This window comes from Coccinella septempunctata, chromosome 3 (genome assembly GCF_907165205.1).
Source record: "Coccinella septempunctata chromosome 3, icCocSept1.1, whole genome shotgun sequence".
Classification (NCBI taxonomy): domain Eukaryota; kingdom Metazoa; phylum Arthropoda; class Insecta; order Coleoptera; family Coccinellidae; genus Coccinella; species Coccinella septempunctata.
This window is the reverse complement of record NC_058191.1, coordinates 4,957,021-4,974,410: the sequence shown is the minus strand read 5'-3', so window position 1 is coordinate 4,974,410 and position 17,390 is coordinate 4,957,021. Positions and strand designations below refer to the sequence as shown.

Sequence of the window (17,390 nt, the reverse complement as noted above, 5' to 3'; positions counted from 1 at the left end):
ATAACTATGAAGAAAATTGGTAGTAACCCATATTTAACAAAGTAAATCGAAAAAAGTATTGAATTTGAATAATTCATAAATTAATCAGTAATCATTGAGTATATTAAATAGAGTGTCCCGGAATAAATGGATAATCCTTAAACACCTCATAAAAGGGCTGCTGGTTGCCAAGAAAAAACACAAAAAAAAAAACAAGTAATGAAGTTGCTTCGTATCATTTCAAAATGATGGCTTCTCAGTCCAAGACTGCCATACATATTTTTTTAACCACGAAAGCTCTTTCATGGAATTATTTATTCCTCACATTTTATCATGAAATTTCGGGTGGTGATTTTTTCCCTGACAAGAGCTGTTCATTTGATTTTGTGTGTGTCTATTCGAACATTTAACCAGGAAAAGACTGATTTGATTTATTTATAACCGTGATACCCAGAATGGCACGAAAAAAAATTTTTTTCAAAAAAAAAAAAGACATTTCCTCAGAGGATTGATTTGTTTGTACTATCCATTAATTCCGGGATACCCTGTATTTGTACGAAATGAACTCTCTAGTTCGCCTATGTTTTCAAAGTCTATTTCGAGATCACTCTCTCTCCGTGGCAAACAAGTCGACGACGCGTAGTTTGTTTTCGAAATTCGTCGCGAAAGAAAGGACTTAACCCTTCGGACGCTTTCGTTTCGAAATATCCGATGATAATCTACACTTATGCCCTCTATTCTACCCTCGGGAAGATCATCGAGCTGCTGCTGCTTGACCTGGGAACAGGTGAATCGATTTTGTGGTGTGTTCTGGTTTTCTTTTTGATGTTGTGTTGGTTGTTTTTCCCAAACTTGATGTTTTGTATTGTTTTTCTTTCATTTTTCAATTCTTTTATCAGAGGAAGAATGTTTTCACGGGCATGAAGAAAATATTTTCGAGTACGGTATGAAGTTAGCCACGCATATACCCCAACAAAAAAGTTATGTCAATATACAGGGTGAGTCTTGCCTTGTGCATATATCTCAATTGAACATTCGTGAGATCAAAAGATATAAAATATGTAATTTTCAGAACGAATGGAATGATTTTCGGAAAATAGTTTTTCATTTATGTGATAAATCTTCTCCGATTAAAATATTCCATCCACATCTTCCAGTTTCTTCATTATGAAGATATACCATGAAAATACCCAACTCTTAAAAGTAAGCTGAACGCTCACTAATGAAAGAATTCTACATAATTTATCTTATTATGCCCCGTGTTCGAGTAATTTGATGTTCAAAAATTAAAAAATCTGTGTAATGCAAAAAATTGGATACTAAATGCAACTTTGTTCAAAAGATCCACAGAATTAAATAACACATTACAGATAGTGTCGTAGATTTAGCTAGTTATTCTGAAGAGAATTTTTTTGTCATTTTAGTGCTTTGTGTTTGTGAACTTGGCAGCGTTTGAAAGTTCAGAGAAAGTAACATTCATTTGTTGAAAATTGAAGTTCAAATGGGTTATATTTGAATCTGGTAACTCTTGTACGAAATGAAATAAACAACGATTGTAAATGATGACATGTATTGGAGATTAATATAATCGCTATTATGGGTGGTTGCAAGAAATCAAGGGAAGAATATTCAATATTTATGACCAACGAAATTGCGGTACCTCATTCGTTGTATCATCAATACCACTTCGTTCACCAGATGGAATGGGAAAAAGTGAGTCTATGCTTGTTTTTCTAATAAACTAGTTTATTTGCAAGGTTGAAATGCCTAATTCAATGTTTTGAAAAACTTCAGTGTTAGGTGGAAAAAGTCAAAGACCCACCCTGTATAGGTGGTACTTTATCTACTGCGATAACCATTTGATCTACATCCAATCATACCATAAGTTTGAGCTCATTTTATACCCACTACCAATTTTCATTGTAAACTTTTTTTTATCTGGGTTATGTTTGCTTTACTATGACGCTAGCAGGCTCCAATATTGAAAAATTTTTTCAACAGATTTATAGGGATGATAATTCTAGGCGCTACTCATTTCAATTCATTATTTACATATTTGAAGGTTTGTTCATGGAGAATGTAAGGACATGTTTCTAGAGAAAAGTGCATTTAGTCCAAATTCTTCATAGAACGTGAACCCTTCACTGAAAGAAGAAAACTTAGCAATATTTTATGATTCATTGCCCTATAATATCTTAGGCCCGTTTGCACCAATCCCCCTTAAAAGGAGTACTCAACTAAGCCTCGTTTAAAGTTAATGGACGCCTAATTTTATTTCCAGTTGCACGACTGTGGCTTAACATAATCTTAAGTAAGGGGCCCTTAAGTTTGTATATCTAGTGATATTTTGGTTTTTTATTCTGGAGCAACTTCATCCTAGTCCATTAGAGCCATTTCATTGGTTGGCCGGTTGCCGATGATCGTTGTCATTTCATTAACCTAACTTTATTGTCCTATCAGTCAGTGTCAAGGATATAGGATACTCGAACGATTTGTCAAAATCAGCTGATTCATCGTTACCGTGGGGCACACAAAGCTTTTTATTATCACTATTAAGACGAATTTCCGAGAAAGTTATAGTCTTATCACTCTAATCTAACGTCGGGAAGAACATCTTTTCCAAAAACATCCATAAAACACAATTCTGCAGCCAGTTCAACAAATTATTTTAGGTTAGAATCCCGCCCTGAAATACCTAAGTGGTCATATCAGGAGCGCTTAAATTTAGCCATTTAAATGTCACTTAACAGTTGGTGCAATGTAATTTAAGTTAAGGGTTCATTTTAAGGGACACTTAATACTAAGTGCGTTCGGTGCAAACGGGTTTTAGGGATATTTACTGTTTTTTTTTTAATACTTCCCCTAATTTAAATTCAGGCTGAAATCTCAAACTTTCGATGGGATATTTTTTGGTTTATAATTGGCCAATTTATTACAATAGCAAAAAAAAATTGGGCATAGAAAGTAGGTATGTTCATGTATATACATACTACCAAGAAACATTAAAATTTTCCAGTCATAAACTGATCGTATTTTTTAAGTTTGTGTTTGTTTCTCATTTTCGTAAATATTCGTAAAGTATATCTACTGTACCTATATCAAAAAAGCAATACACAATTTCGAATCCTTTCCTCAGCGGTAATCTTTGTTGTATCAACCGTACTGGTTCCGCTAATTTCAACAACTATTCAAACGCATGCTAGACGCCTTCGCGATCTTATTATTAGAAGTTACATGCGATTATTGCGCGAAAATTCATATCGTGTTTCTCAAGGCATGCATAAAGCATGGGATTATTAAACTTTGATCTATTCTGAGTGTAATAATATGTGTGCACCCGTAAAACACGAACTTGAGTTGGTAAACTATTGATAGTTTACCTCGAAATATGTGGTTGTGAAACGTTGGGATATCGTTACTTCAACCATGCTTGTTTTTTGTGTATAGGTAGGAGCGAGTGGGATCTGATGGCAAACACGAATAACTTTTTTCTGATCATTCCTTTCGAGTCAGAAGTATTTGTGAATCGCAAAGATATAGAAAACAATATTTTATTATAATATAGTCTAATAATGGCATTACACCACTACCATTACACGGAAGAAAACGAAATGAAACTTTGAACTTCACATTTCCAATGATATTGTATCGCCCAACAATATCTGTACGAAGGCATGCAAAAGATTCCCTCACTAGAAAATTCCTTGAATCTCCTTGGACCTCTTTGGATCTCATTGGTCCTCCTCGGATTTCTTTGGATATTCTTCAGATATCCTTGGATCTCGTTCGGATAATTTGAAACTCATTCAGATCTACTTGGACCTCTTTGGATCTCATTGGTCCTCTTCGGATTGCCATGAATCTTCTTCAGATATCCTTGGATCTTCTTCGGATATCCTTGGATCTTCTTCGGATCTCCTAGGATCTTTTTCAGATATCCTTGGATCTCCTTCGGATTTCCTTGGATATTCTTCAGATATCCTTGGATCTCGTTCGGATAATTTGAAACCCATTCGGATCTCCTTGGATTTCTTTGGATCTCATTGGTCCTTTTCGGATCCCCATGGATCTTCTTCAGATATTCTTGGATCTTCTTCGGACATCCTTGGATCTACTTGCATCTCCTCGGATCTTCTAGGATCTACTTGAAACTCCTTTGGATCTCCTCTTCGGATCTCCTTAGAATTCCTTTGGATCTCCTTAGAATTCCCTCGGATCTCCTTGGATCTTCTTCAGATATCCTCGGATCTCGTTCGGATATCGTTGGATCTCCTTCGATCTCCTTGGATCTCCTTCGATCTCCTTGGATCTCCTTCGGGTCTCCTTGAACCTCCTTGGATCTCATTAGATCTCCTCGGATCTACTTGGAGGTACGTCGGATCTCCTTGGATCTCCTCGCATCTCCTTGGATCTCCTTGTATATCTCTTTTCTTTACGAAACTCATCCTCAGGATCGCAATGACCTATTTACGAAATTTCAGCTTTCTATGCCTATTTCATTGTTTTTGGCAATGTTTTGTGGAAAACAGTTAATATCTTTAAAAGTATCGGGAATAGGGATAGGGCAGTACCAGACAAAAATGCTCGTATTTTCTCGTATAATGCGCCGTTTTCTCGTAATTTGATGTTCAAAAATTAAAAAGTACAACTCTGTTTATAGAAGATCCACAGATGTGTAGTGTCATAGATTTAGCTAGTTATTCTGGAGGTAATTTTGTTTTTCCAGGGGTGGCACAGCTCATTATGAAAACTTACAATGGCTATATATTTTTATTAGGGCCGTATCGAATAAAATGCTATAGGAAAAAAGTGTTTCTATTGACCCCAAAAATCTACTATTAAAATACGTGTACGAGTCTCAGACTTATTCTGTACAACAGAAGTTTTCGCAGAAAAGACATGTATTACATATATTAGGAAAATATGGAGTTAGGTTAATTGTTAATTTGATCATCATAGGTTGCGTTCACAAACTTACTCCGAGATTAGAGTAAGAGTATGACCATATGATCAGAAATATACTCCGATATTTACTCCGAGCTAGTCGTTCATAATCTTACTTTGACAAACGTCAGAGTAAGCTATAGGTTATAAATTATATTTACATTTTTATCAAGGATGTTTGAGTATCCGTGCCAGAGACGAACCCTTTGTGCATTTTTATCTTGAATTTTGACAGTCTTAAATGCATAACATGGATCCTAGAGTGGAAATTATAACTTCTTCTTGGAAACCTTATGTCAAAACTGTCAGAGTATAACTTTACCCACTTCAAAAACAAAGTTTACTCCGAGTAAGTATGTGAACGCAACCATAAACGGTAACATTCCGGCCATTTTTGCTCGATAATGGGGAATTCTCTTCAATTTGGATTATAACAGCATATGCAAGTTTGAACTGAATAATTATGAGTTTCATTCATGAATTTTTCAAATCCACCTCGGACACTATTCGAAATCATTTTTCAAATATGAGGTTTTAAAATTAAAATCGCTTCGTTACTAGTTTACAATTTGGCAACAGCGCATACTGGAGAATAAAAAGAACAATGACTTGTTTATAAAATAACAGCTGTTGATTTACAGCCATCATAAGGCGCGTACTCTTCATAGACAGCCTCTTTGTCTATCTCATCAAGATAGTGTATTTGTTCTCCTTTATTATCAACGCATATTTCAGTCGACGTTGCCAACTTGTGCAATAGAAACGAAACGCTTTAAATGTTAAGTACCCATTTTTATTTTTCATTTTTAAGTACTTGATATAATTTTTTTGTTCGGGAAACGGTTGAAATGGTTATTTCAAAATGTGGCGTTTCAAAGATAATTTATAAAAAAAAACATCATTTTCGTCAGAAGGAGTAATCCCTGTTGTTACGTGATACTTGTTGAGTAAATTGTTATTTGATGCTGCATAAAATCACATTGAATAGGGAATACTCCTTCTGACAAAAATGATGTATTTTTTATTAAATATCTTCGAAATGTCACATTTTGAAATAACCATTTCAACCGTTTCCCAAAAAAAAAATATTTTAAGTACTTAAAAATGAAAAATAAAAATGGGTATTTAAAATTTAAAGCGTTTTGTGTCAATTGCATAAGCTGGCAACGTCGACTGAAATATGCGTTGATAATAAAGGACAACAAATGCATTATCTTGATGAGATAGACAAAGATCGCGGTCTATGAAGTCTGCGACGAACGAGGTAAGTCGTAAAATTTTATGGGATTTTTATGGCCGGTTGCTGTTAGGCCTGCAAGACATGCAAGTTTTAGTTTTGCAACTGTTTAGTTGCAGAAGTGAGTACGAAGCATTTATATGGGGCCGCGCAGACAACTGAAAAGTTTCAGCGATTGCCTATGTGTGCGTCTCGAACCGCTTGCAATCAAACTGTTGCGCAACTGAAAAGTTGCATTTCTGCGGCAGGCCTTAAGGGTGTTATACCCGTTCTCCCGAAACGTGAATTCCGCTAGATGGCACTATATGAAAATTTCTTTAACTGAACATATTTTCGTCCCACCGAGACAATAGCTCCACCCACTTTTTTCGCTACAAGACCTTTTGCCTGAGGGGACAGCAAGCGAAGGATGGTTGAGTTTATGTGTTTATTATCCCTAATAAAAGGGTCTACTAAAGATTTGGTTTATTTCGAATCACTTCCACTTATAAGAGTTTCAGCGCGATGGTAGTAACAGAGACGCGAAAATAAATATTGTTGAAAATCGAAAAATTCTCAATCGAGCTTTGGTATGAAAGAACCTGGTACGAGCACAAAAATATGTAGACATTTCATTGCATCAGCTAATGATGCTTTAGTATGGAGAAAGAACTGAAATATCTTGCAGTATACAAATTAACAGGCCTTGAATTAATGATTATAGCTGTGATGATAGTGAATAGGTATAATCATTTAGAAACTGATGATCTGGGAAAAAACAACTGTTTGAAATTCGAAATATTTTATTTTAAAAATTATTGCCGTGTTTCATTGTTATCCCGTGCCCGCATTCCTCTTGGTATTCTCCCATCTATTAATTCAGGAAGAATGCAATTCATATAGAACTCCTCCAGCTTTGGCAAGATGATATTTTTCCATAGTGCCTCGTCACATTCTATTCTTTCCATTTGAAAATCATCATCTGAATATAGAACGAAATCGCAAAAAATTTGTTTACAGATATTCAATTGTCCTTGCATTTGGTAAAAATAATTATGAATTTTTTTTCAGCCTAAAAATGATAGAAAATGATATTTCTTCGAAGATAACGAATTAGCTTAGAATTACCTCATTCTACCATCCTCGATGGTGAAGCAGTGCAGTTTCTTGTAGTCCCTTAGCTTTCCTTTGATTGATTGGAGACATTTGACCTCTATCAAACCATCGTCCCCAACCAATCCATAAGGAGAGGCTCCCAGGAATGGATACTCAGGGTCAATAAATTATCCGCACCGGGTTACCCCTACATTTTTTTTAATGTTCTTACAGTGTTATCGCCTTACTTTGGCAAGGAGTGGTTGATTTTTTTTCACCACTGAACCAAAGTTCGAAAATGTTAGATAGTCCTGCCTGCATTGCCTCCAAAGTGCATTGTCATGCTGCCCACGAGTTATTTATTCCAAAACTTTGACGAGTCAGATTTTCTATTTCTGAGAATATCTGAAAATTCTGACTTCTTGGAGGACATTTCTTCCTCAGTGATGTCAGGTTGGGCAGCATCTAGTCCGTAATTGAAATCCGGGCCATTGGAGAGAGTTTTCTTTTCTCTTTCTTGAAAAGGTCAATAATTTCTCTCTTCTCCTTTCATGAATTTCCCTCCTCCTAACGAATGTTTTTTCATTGTTCAGCCTTGAAGGACCTCTGCAAGTGTGTAGGTGCCAGGCAGGACCCAGCAGCATGGGAAAGGGCTGCTCCGTAAGCCCGAACTGTCTATGAAACGGACTCCCTAAAATTCACCCTCTTACCTACAATATCAGCCGAAACTTTCGATGACTCGTAAAAATAACGAATTTTCGAATATTATATGTTTTATATAGGTGCATATCATTGAACTCTAAAAGTTCTTTTAGAATTCTCATGATGGTACATAGAATGGTACATATAGTCGGACACCAAAACGTTATTTTCCCGTAAAATTTATGAGGATGTTATAAATCTTGTCTGTTTTAAATTTTCTGCAAGAGTCGAGTACCACCCGTCCTTTTGTTATTATAAAATTAACCCTCATAAAAGCTGGTCGACTGTTTGGCCATAAATCTCAATGCAAGAGCAAAGTAAATTGTAATTGGCTACTCAGAAATAGGAGGGTGGAGTTTGATGAGAGGCGGGTGAATTAATCTTATTTCCTTCAAAAATCAAGGAAAATTGAAAAAAAATTAAATTTTTTTTTTGTTATCCTGAAGAAGTTCTCTTTAAGAAAATACTCTCGTTGATCATTTCGAACCATCACTTCTGCATTTGAATTTATACTCATATATAAATACCACCATTTTCGAACTGAGTTTAACAGAAAAATATTCATTTTTTTTTCAAAAACGAAACGAGAGTCTCTTTGTTCCTTCCTTCTGATTGTATATGTTGAAAATCAGATGAATTCATCGATCCGTTTTTGAATTACGATGGAAATAAATAGCATTGTGAAGCATAGGGCGAATGGAAGTATTGTACAACCTTAAGGTTCGCTAGTAAGTATGCGCCTTATGATGGCTGTGAATAAACAGCTGTTATTTTATAAACAAGCTGATCTGACATTTTTCTTCTTATTTTCTAGTATGCGCTGTTGCTAAATCGTAAACATGAAACGAAGCGATTTAAATTTCAAAACCCCATATTTGAAGATTGATTTTGAATAGTTTCCGTGGTGAATTTAAAAATTCATGAATGAAACTAATAATAATTATTCAGTTTAAACTTTCATATGCAGTGATAGCCCAAATTGAGGAGAACTCCCCATTGTCGCAGCCTCTCCCAATACCCGCAAGTTTGTGTACTTTAATACTTCATTGGTACTGGGTCATATAAGCACCACACCACACCCGCATCTCGACCATCGTCGCATGTTGCAACAAACCAGTTATGTATTCCTCTCTGCGATCGCGTTCCGCTGACCCAAATCGTTATTCCGCGTCGTTCGCCACAACACGCCAAGCACAAGTCTCCTCGTCGATTCTTTCCGAATAAATTATCGGGCCGTTTAATTTCCATCCAGGAAGTGTTTTTTTTTCTTCTACTCTCCCGTCGTTCCAGTCCACGATTGTTGTTCGCGGTTTTCTCGAGAGATAAGACGCGCACGAGCGCCAAGTCGATTTCGTTTTCGAAAGGTTCACGGAGAACGACCGATAAGGAAGGCCGTGTTGTGTCGAAATTATCGGTCAGAAGACGCGGAACTGGGGTACGACGTTCAAATTTCGGCGATACTGAAGATGATGATGTGCGTAGTTCGGTGAAGGTTGCTGCGGGTGAAGTCACCGGTGGGTGTTATACGGACGCGAATTTCGGTAATATTTGAAAGGACAGTCGCGGGAATTCGTAACATCGATCTATGTGCGTATCTGATGTGTTCGAGATCGGTTTTTATCAGCTGTTATATACTCGGTGACAGCAGGAACGGAGGATTCATTCTTTTGGCAAAGTGGTAGTTAACGTCAAGAATGAAACGATAACATCTGCAAGAAATCTTATCGACGTGTCCCAAAAATTCGATATATCTAAGCGATGTTTTTTATACACCGATGCTTAATTTCACGAACATTTACCGAAGCAAATGTTAAGATGGGATCATTATAGATTATAGAGTAGAAAGATAGGAAACGCCTTCATACAGACTGTCCGCGCCATGGGGCAGCGGTCGATTACTCAGAATTCTATTAACCTTACAAAAAAGAGTTTCAAATAAAATTTTCCTCTTTTTAAGTAGAGCATCTCCTCAAATTATTTAGAACTATACAATGTGTTTCGCGTTTCATTATCAAAACAGAAATTCGTCGAAATCTTCATTTTTTCAAATGGAAACCTATATTTTTTTCTGTTTATTATTTAAAACAACTTAAAGCGAACCAAAAATGTGTGAATAAAGAATAGAAAAAAAAATATGGGTTGCTATTTAAAAAAATTAAGATGAATTTCTGTTTTGATAATGGATCTACGTTCTCGTGGACCCGACCCTTTATATAATATGGTTATTCACAAAGAAAATTTTTAGTGTATCATTTATTGACTAGACACAGTCGAAATTTGAATCAATTACATAGAATAGGGACGGGCCATAGTCCTTTATGTAAGTACATACCCCCAACTGTGAAAATATGTATTAATAAAAGGTCATATTTCTCGAAAACCGTTTGGAACTCAGACACAGTTGTGTTATCAAACTTATATTCCAATATTACAAGGAATTCGAAAATGTGAAAATATATAGGGGTGGTCCATTTAAAATAACGAAGTTGATAGCTGTGCAGAAGAAAAGAATCACTTTGTATAGTTCTAAATAATTTTAGGACATGCTGTACCTAAAAAGGGGAAAGTTTTATTTGAAACACTTTTTCGCAAAGTTAATTGAATTAGAGTAATCGACCGCTGCCCCATGGCGAGGACACCCTGTATCTCTAGTACTAAAATTCGACTACATTTTGGTCTGTGTTTGCCACATTTCACTATGAGATGGCGCTGAAAACGTACTGTCAAAAAAGAAAACTGTACTTTTCAATTTTATAATTGAAAAGCGCGAAATTCGAATTCTATTCCTTGTATTGGATTTTTTGAGTTGATTTTGAGGTCTATCATTGGGAATAATAAGGCCATACCTAGAGATAGCGAACTTTGCCATCCACTATATGTAATTGAATGAGTCGGCAATCAGAACATACATTGGATCCAGTTTTAGTGGAGCTGAATCCACGTTTCGGCAGATTCGTGAAAACCAATAATTTTTTTCGCTAATCGATTTCAAATCCACTGTTGACTTCACCCCCTCAAGTTAAATCCACATTATGCCGATCGGCTTTGTTTAGTTCGAGCCGATTATTTTGGACGTATTTATCGGGTCCAATCAGCACGCCCACCCTTATCGGCTAATGCAAATCGCTGAAACCTTAGACTCTTAGATATAAAATCTGAGGGAGAAATCATAATAGTGTGGAAGTAGCGATGGATATGGTCCCAATAATTAGCAATTCTACCTTTGTCAGCTATAACCGATCTGCAGAAAAGAGTTGGTCAGAATTGATGTGGACATGCTGATAGATTTGCTCGTCCACACTAACTATAGACTATCGGCAAAACCATAACCGTCTATAGAAAATATGTGGAATTTGTTTCGCCAATCGACTCTAGCGGGTAAAAGTGGGCTTCACTATCACTATCTCATCCACAATAATTCTGATTTACTGATCGACCCAAGCTGTTGGCATGCTGATTGGCCACTTCAAATCTGATTTGGCCTATCGGCTCTAAGCGCCAATTTGGCGATCTACTTAAGCTTATACATGTTCTCGACCCAATTGGGATCTCCATTGCTTTGACTCTACCGGTTGGTTCTATTTCATAAGGGTGGCCGTGCAAATACCAATCGGCATGTCCACAGAAGTTCGAATTGGCAGATCACCTCACTAAAATCGATTGGTTGATCGGCAAGCTGATAAATTGAGTGGTGCTGATTTTGTTGAATCAGTTTATGCCGATTGCCATAATGTGGATTCTTTCTGGGTGAATTGGCAAAGTGTTTGTGGTTTCTTTGATGTCTGCTGACCAGACCACTGCTGTGACATGGGACAAGTCGTCGGCGTGAACCACTTTGGACGTCACATGAGTCAGTGAGTTTTTCTTTCTGCCTTATTCCAGAACAGTTAATTGAAAATGGACCCAACATTTTAGGGATCGATTTGGTGAAAACCGTCTCTCAGTAGCTTGAGTTCCAAGTTTTTTATTTTTCATTCTTGAAATAGTAAAAAATTTTTGCAAGGACTCTCACGTTTTCGGCTCTTTGAGTTTTTGTCTATATTTTCTACAGTTTCAGTGATATCGAAAAAGAAATTTAACATTCTACATTTTTTCTTGTAGAATGCAGTGGCGTAGTCAAAGATTTTTTTCAGTTCGTCACTTGTGATATAAAGATAGGAGATCGAAAAAAATTTTGTGAGCAACTTGAGGATTCATATTATTCAAGAGTTTCACGACTCATTGTTTTTTAATACCCGTAGAAAAAATTAAAAACTGTCAATACGTCAACGACTTTTAAAGGCTGTATCTGGAAAGGGGGATCGATTCGAAAAAAATCTATATGAACTACCCCGGCTAATATTCATCGATGAAACGTCGTGAAGTCTTTCGCTATTATTTACAGACACCCTGTATATTTACGAAACTTTTTTATGGTTGAAGAATTAAAAAAAAATTTATATTGAAGTCTACTTCTTGAACCTCTCATCAAATTGCGATTGGTCTGGAAAATGTTTGGTTCATATTCAACACTGTTCTGGAAATAGGCATTTAATTCCCGAGAAACTGTAGGCTCTATGTTGTTTGTGAGCTGAAATTAACAACGAAATCATATTAAGCCTTCTTAAAATTAAAAAAAAATATATTGGGTGGAACTTGCTGCTCTCATATTGGCATAGTGAGTACATTCAGTATGTAATGTGGAATAAAAAAATCACTATTCGATAATAAAGAAATTTTGGGCTAAGTTATTCATCGAATTTGGTATATTGGAAATATTATGAATTGTTCATTGATCAATTTGTTTTTATGTTTTTCATCATCTATTTTTTCTTGGGTAACCATATGTTTTTTCTATTTTGACTATGAATTGTTCTAATAACCACTACACGTGATTAGCTTCTTCAACAGCATTTCCGGTTCTGTGAATATTTATCGAAAATTATAACCTATTCATAAAAAATTCTTACCTTGTTTATAAAATTCAAGACAAATAAAACTACGAGTTGGGTTGAAATATTTTTATTTTTTTTTTCAGGTAAGGACGGTAATAAAGTGACGACTGTAGTGGCGACTCCTGGACAGGGACCCGATAGACCACAGGAAGTTTCCTATACGGATACCAAAGTTATTGGTAATGGCAGCTTCGGCGTCGTATACCAAGCCAAATTATGTGAGACCAATGAGTTGGTCGCTATTAAAAAAGTACTACAAGATAAAAGGTTCAAGGTGAGTTTTGTTGAGGTGTTGAATCCTTCGTTATCAGACATGTCATTCTTCAATAAGTCAAATTATTACTGTGTACACAGTTATTTATTTACATTTATTTACAACAGGCCAGAGGCCCAATTACAGGTGTACACAACATTGGAATGACAATATAAATGATACATCTATTTTAAGTACAAAATGAAGATATGTATAAGTATCAATTCTGTATTTCCCTAGATACAGATTCTCTAAACCTACTTAATGACATAGGCATTCCTAAGTCTATTGTAACTTCTGCACATCTTCACCATTTTACGCTTTTTACATGTCCTACATTCATTTCGGCCACACTACTAGAATATTTATTTATTTATTACATAATCAATAAAACATTTTTACTGGATCATCTCAATTTACAAATGAAATATAAAGAAGCAATTAGAGTAACAACCATAAGAATAGAAACTAATACAGCAAAAATAACAAAAATCTGTAACACTTGAATGAACTAAAAAACATTTATTTACAACATTCCCAACATAGCAAACAACAAGGAGCATGAACACAAGTCCATTCAAAAATTATTTTTCTCTGAAACTGGCTAAGATTACAACTGAAAAAATCTAAATTTACAATTTACACCAACTTTGTTAACAACTGTGAATTGCTCTAAAGAGTAACAACTGTTATTCTGTGTAGCTATCTGCATAACGATAACAGTACCTCTGCTAGTGCTATCTATTAGCCACTTAAAACTGACCGTAGATAGAGGAGAGAGAAGATACCGCATTGCTCCGCTATGAAGAACTTTCTGTGGCCAATATCAAAATATTTTAGTTTACGTTTACCCCAATCCGAAATCATTCAGTATATTTGCCATAAATAACACAATTTTCAGGCATGTGGACAACGAAATTCTTGATACTCGAGTCTTAAAACGAACGAAACACTAAACATAAACACGATAATGAACATTCAAATATTGGGGTAAACGTAAACAGAAATGGAGTAGATGCACAGTAGATGTAAACAAAAACATGGAGATGTTGGACACACTTTTTCTTGTTGTTTACTTTATCTTCCCCTTCATCTATCTACGCTACTGACTTTCGCTGACCGCGTTGCCAAATGCTCTATCTCCTTACCTGCGCCATCTCTTGGTGACATAAAATAGTTCAAATTATAAAATTTTTGGAATTTACGCCGTTTGGGTCAAAAGTGTCTTAAATTATATAAATTATTCTCAATTACGTGTCAATTGCGGTGATATTTACTATTCTGCGTAAGGATTGTATGGACTGAATTTGCTAAGCCATTTTTGACCTAAACCACATACAGGGTGTTAGGTGCATGGATCGACAGGATTTTTTGGGAGGTAATGTGCTAGTTTTCCCCGATATATCCTATGTGCTAATGGTCACGCTAGTTTAGATATGTTATTTTTTAGTCTCTTTTTAAAATCACCCGGAATCTTGCCTTTAAACCGTCATAACTTCTTTGTTTGTGGTATGATACCACAAAATAACTCATGTTTGTATTTTGCAATGTATCCTTATTCTTATTAACTCATTCCTTGATACAATTAAAATGAAATAAAAAACTTGTGAGCTTTCGAAGTCGGAAATCTGAGTAAATTTTATGAAAAGTGAAAACTTTTAAAATCATTACAAAAAACTAAAAGCCAATTTTCACAGATTCCCGACTTTGAAAGCTCAGACGTTTTTTTTTTTGTTATAAATTGCATCATGTAATAATTTATTTAGAAGAAGGATACATTTCAGAATACAAACATGAGTTATTTTGTGGTATCTCACCACAAAATAAAAAGTTCTGACGGTTCAAAGGCAAGATTTCAGCTGATTTAAAAAATAACATATCTAAACTAAAGTGACACTTAGGACATAGGATCTATCGGGCAAAACTAGCGCATTACCCCCAAAAAATACTGTCGGTCCATGCACTAAACACCCTGTATACATGGCATAGTCGTGAATGTTTAGTATATACGCCAGATAGCTTTAGACCGAATTAATCTTCTGTATACAGGCCGGTTCTTGATGCTTCTTGAGCTCTCCAGGAACTTATTGTATTCCTTCAAACAGGAATATCCTGAAGCCCGACTTCCAAAAGAAGTTCACCTTAATAATCATATTCAATTCCCTCTCGATTCTGCAGAAACTTCCTAACACTTAGAATTCGCATTATTTTTATTTCAACCTTTCTAATGAAACACATGATTTTTCCCAGTTTTAGTTTGTTTTAAAAAAATGGGATAAATATAATAATAATTTTTCTCCTTTTTCTACCATTATTATTCATTCTTCATAGATAATGATTAAGTTCTCCTCAAACGGCTAAACCGTCAAAATAGTCGTATCACCCTGTATCAGTAGGGAGTTGTCTCTCGCGACGTCGTCATTAAAGCTCGCCAATATACTTGGGCAAAATCCACGTCTTGAATTTTACGAGGCAATTTCCTAATTCGCCTCTGAACTCAACGAGGTAGCCGACTTGATTTATGAAGTCATATTTAGGAGCGAACGAAGCCTTTAACTGGCTACCCACGCCGCATTAATGAGATCCTAACCTCTATTTTTCCACTCGATGGAAGAAACGACACGCTCGATAACCTCCAGATATATGGGTTTCTTAACGGACTACGAATTGTCCGTTTCTCGAGAAACTGGAACAGCGGAATATTACGATTTGTGCTTGCTGACTTCCATTGGAAATATACCAGGAGTCTCGCCGGGAGCCGTGTGGTGCCTGTATACAGGGTCTTTCAGGATAAGGGATTCGGGATCTTATTCCTCAGATGTTTTAATGATACAAAGATTCTACAGTACCTGATTCTTTCATCAAAATTTTCTCTCACATCCTGGCATAGTTGCGGCTCTGTTCAGGGTGAGTCTTTGACTCTTTGACTGTGACAGTACACATCTGTGGATTTTTGAACAGAATTGTAGTCAGCCAAAGTACCCAATTTTTCAAATATGTATCACAGATACTTTTTAAATTTTGAACATCAAATTACTCGAAAACGGCGTATTATACGAGAAAATATGAAGAATACTTTTATTTTACAGAAGAAACAAATATTAATCAGATAGCGACCAACTTTGTTTCAAGAGATATGTTCTTTGAATTTTTAGCATTTTTATGGTAGGTATACGCAATTATCATAATGAGAAAACTGGGAGAAAAAGATGTTTCTTTCGACCTCGATAATCTACTGTTAACATATTTGAACGAGTCGAAGACTCACCCTGTATAATCAATAACTAATAACTCGAATAATTTCTGCTTTCAATGCTTCAACGTATCGAGGGAATTTTTTTAAATTTTGTCAGTGGATGCTTAGTGCCTGTAGAAGGTTCAAGTTTCCGATCTGTAACTTGTAAGACAAAAAAGTTATGACAACTAATATTCTAAGTTTTGCTAAAAAAAACTTAAATCGAAGGAGGCTGTGGTTTCTATGAAAGGTGCCATATTTTTTTACCCTAGCTCATTTAGTTTTCGAGATCCCCCCACTGGACATCGAATTTGGGACAGCCTGTACTGCATCAGTTTTTAGAAATTTCCACACAATATTACCGATTTGTTGCTCAGTATGACTACACTATTGTGTCGTAATTTGCAGAATACATTTCTCACACAACCACCATTTTCATAAAATAATTCAATAATCTCAATACTTTGTTGCAATGTATACGATTCCATTTTTGAATGGCAAACCTTTGAAACCTGTCAAATTGACGTATAATTTGGGTGCGTTCGATGTTGGAAGTGTGTTGCATAGGCGCGTACTTTTGAAAATTCAATTTGAAAGAACTTTTATACAAGTTGATTCAATGGGAAATGGGCGGAAGCTAAAGGTAGATAGTGGACACTGAGATGAGTCAGAAATACCTATATTCAAAGAGTCTATCTTGGTTGGATAGGTAGGAGCTGGCCTGCAAGGAGTCCTGACTTCAATCCTATCAATTATTTTGTTTGGAGTTGCTTAAAATCAGAAGTTTACAAGAAACAACGATACAATGCAACTTGAATGCAAATTGAAAAAAATCAAGAGATGATAAAAAAATCAATCAATAACATTAAACGAGCAAAGAAATGCGTTGAGCAGAATGGCAATTTTTGTGATACTTTTTTTCTCTCTGTTTCAAAGAATTTTTATAGCTTTAAGGTTAATTATGAAGGTGTTATGTTTTTAGGACCTATTTTATTGTTTATTCTCAGCTTAGATATCTAATAAATAAATATA

The 17,390-nt window shown here is 35.6% G+C and overlaps 1 protein-coding gene across 4 annotated transcripts in view; it reads left to right on the top strand.

The window, feature by feature from the left end:
• Window positions 1-17,390, top strand: part of LOC123310151 (glycogen synthase kinase-3 beta-like) — a 76,155-nt gene that overhangs the window by 32,695 nt on the left and 26,070 nt on the right. For 3 of the 4 annotated variants that reach the window (XM_044893555.1, XM_044893558.1, XM_044893556.1), the window contains exon 3: window positions 12,954-13,144. In XM_044893555.1, coding sequence (XP_044749490.1) covers window positions 12,954-13,144 — 191 coding nt within the window. Of the gene's footprint in view, window positions 1-748; window positions 767-12,953; window positions 13,145-17,390 lie in introns of those variants that run through there. The other variant, XM_044893557.1, reaches the window with a different exon arrangement.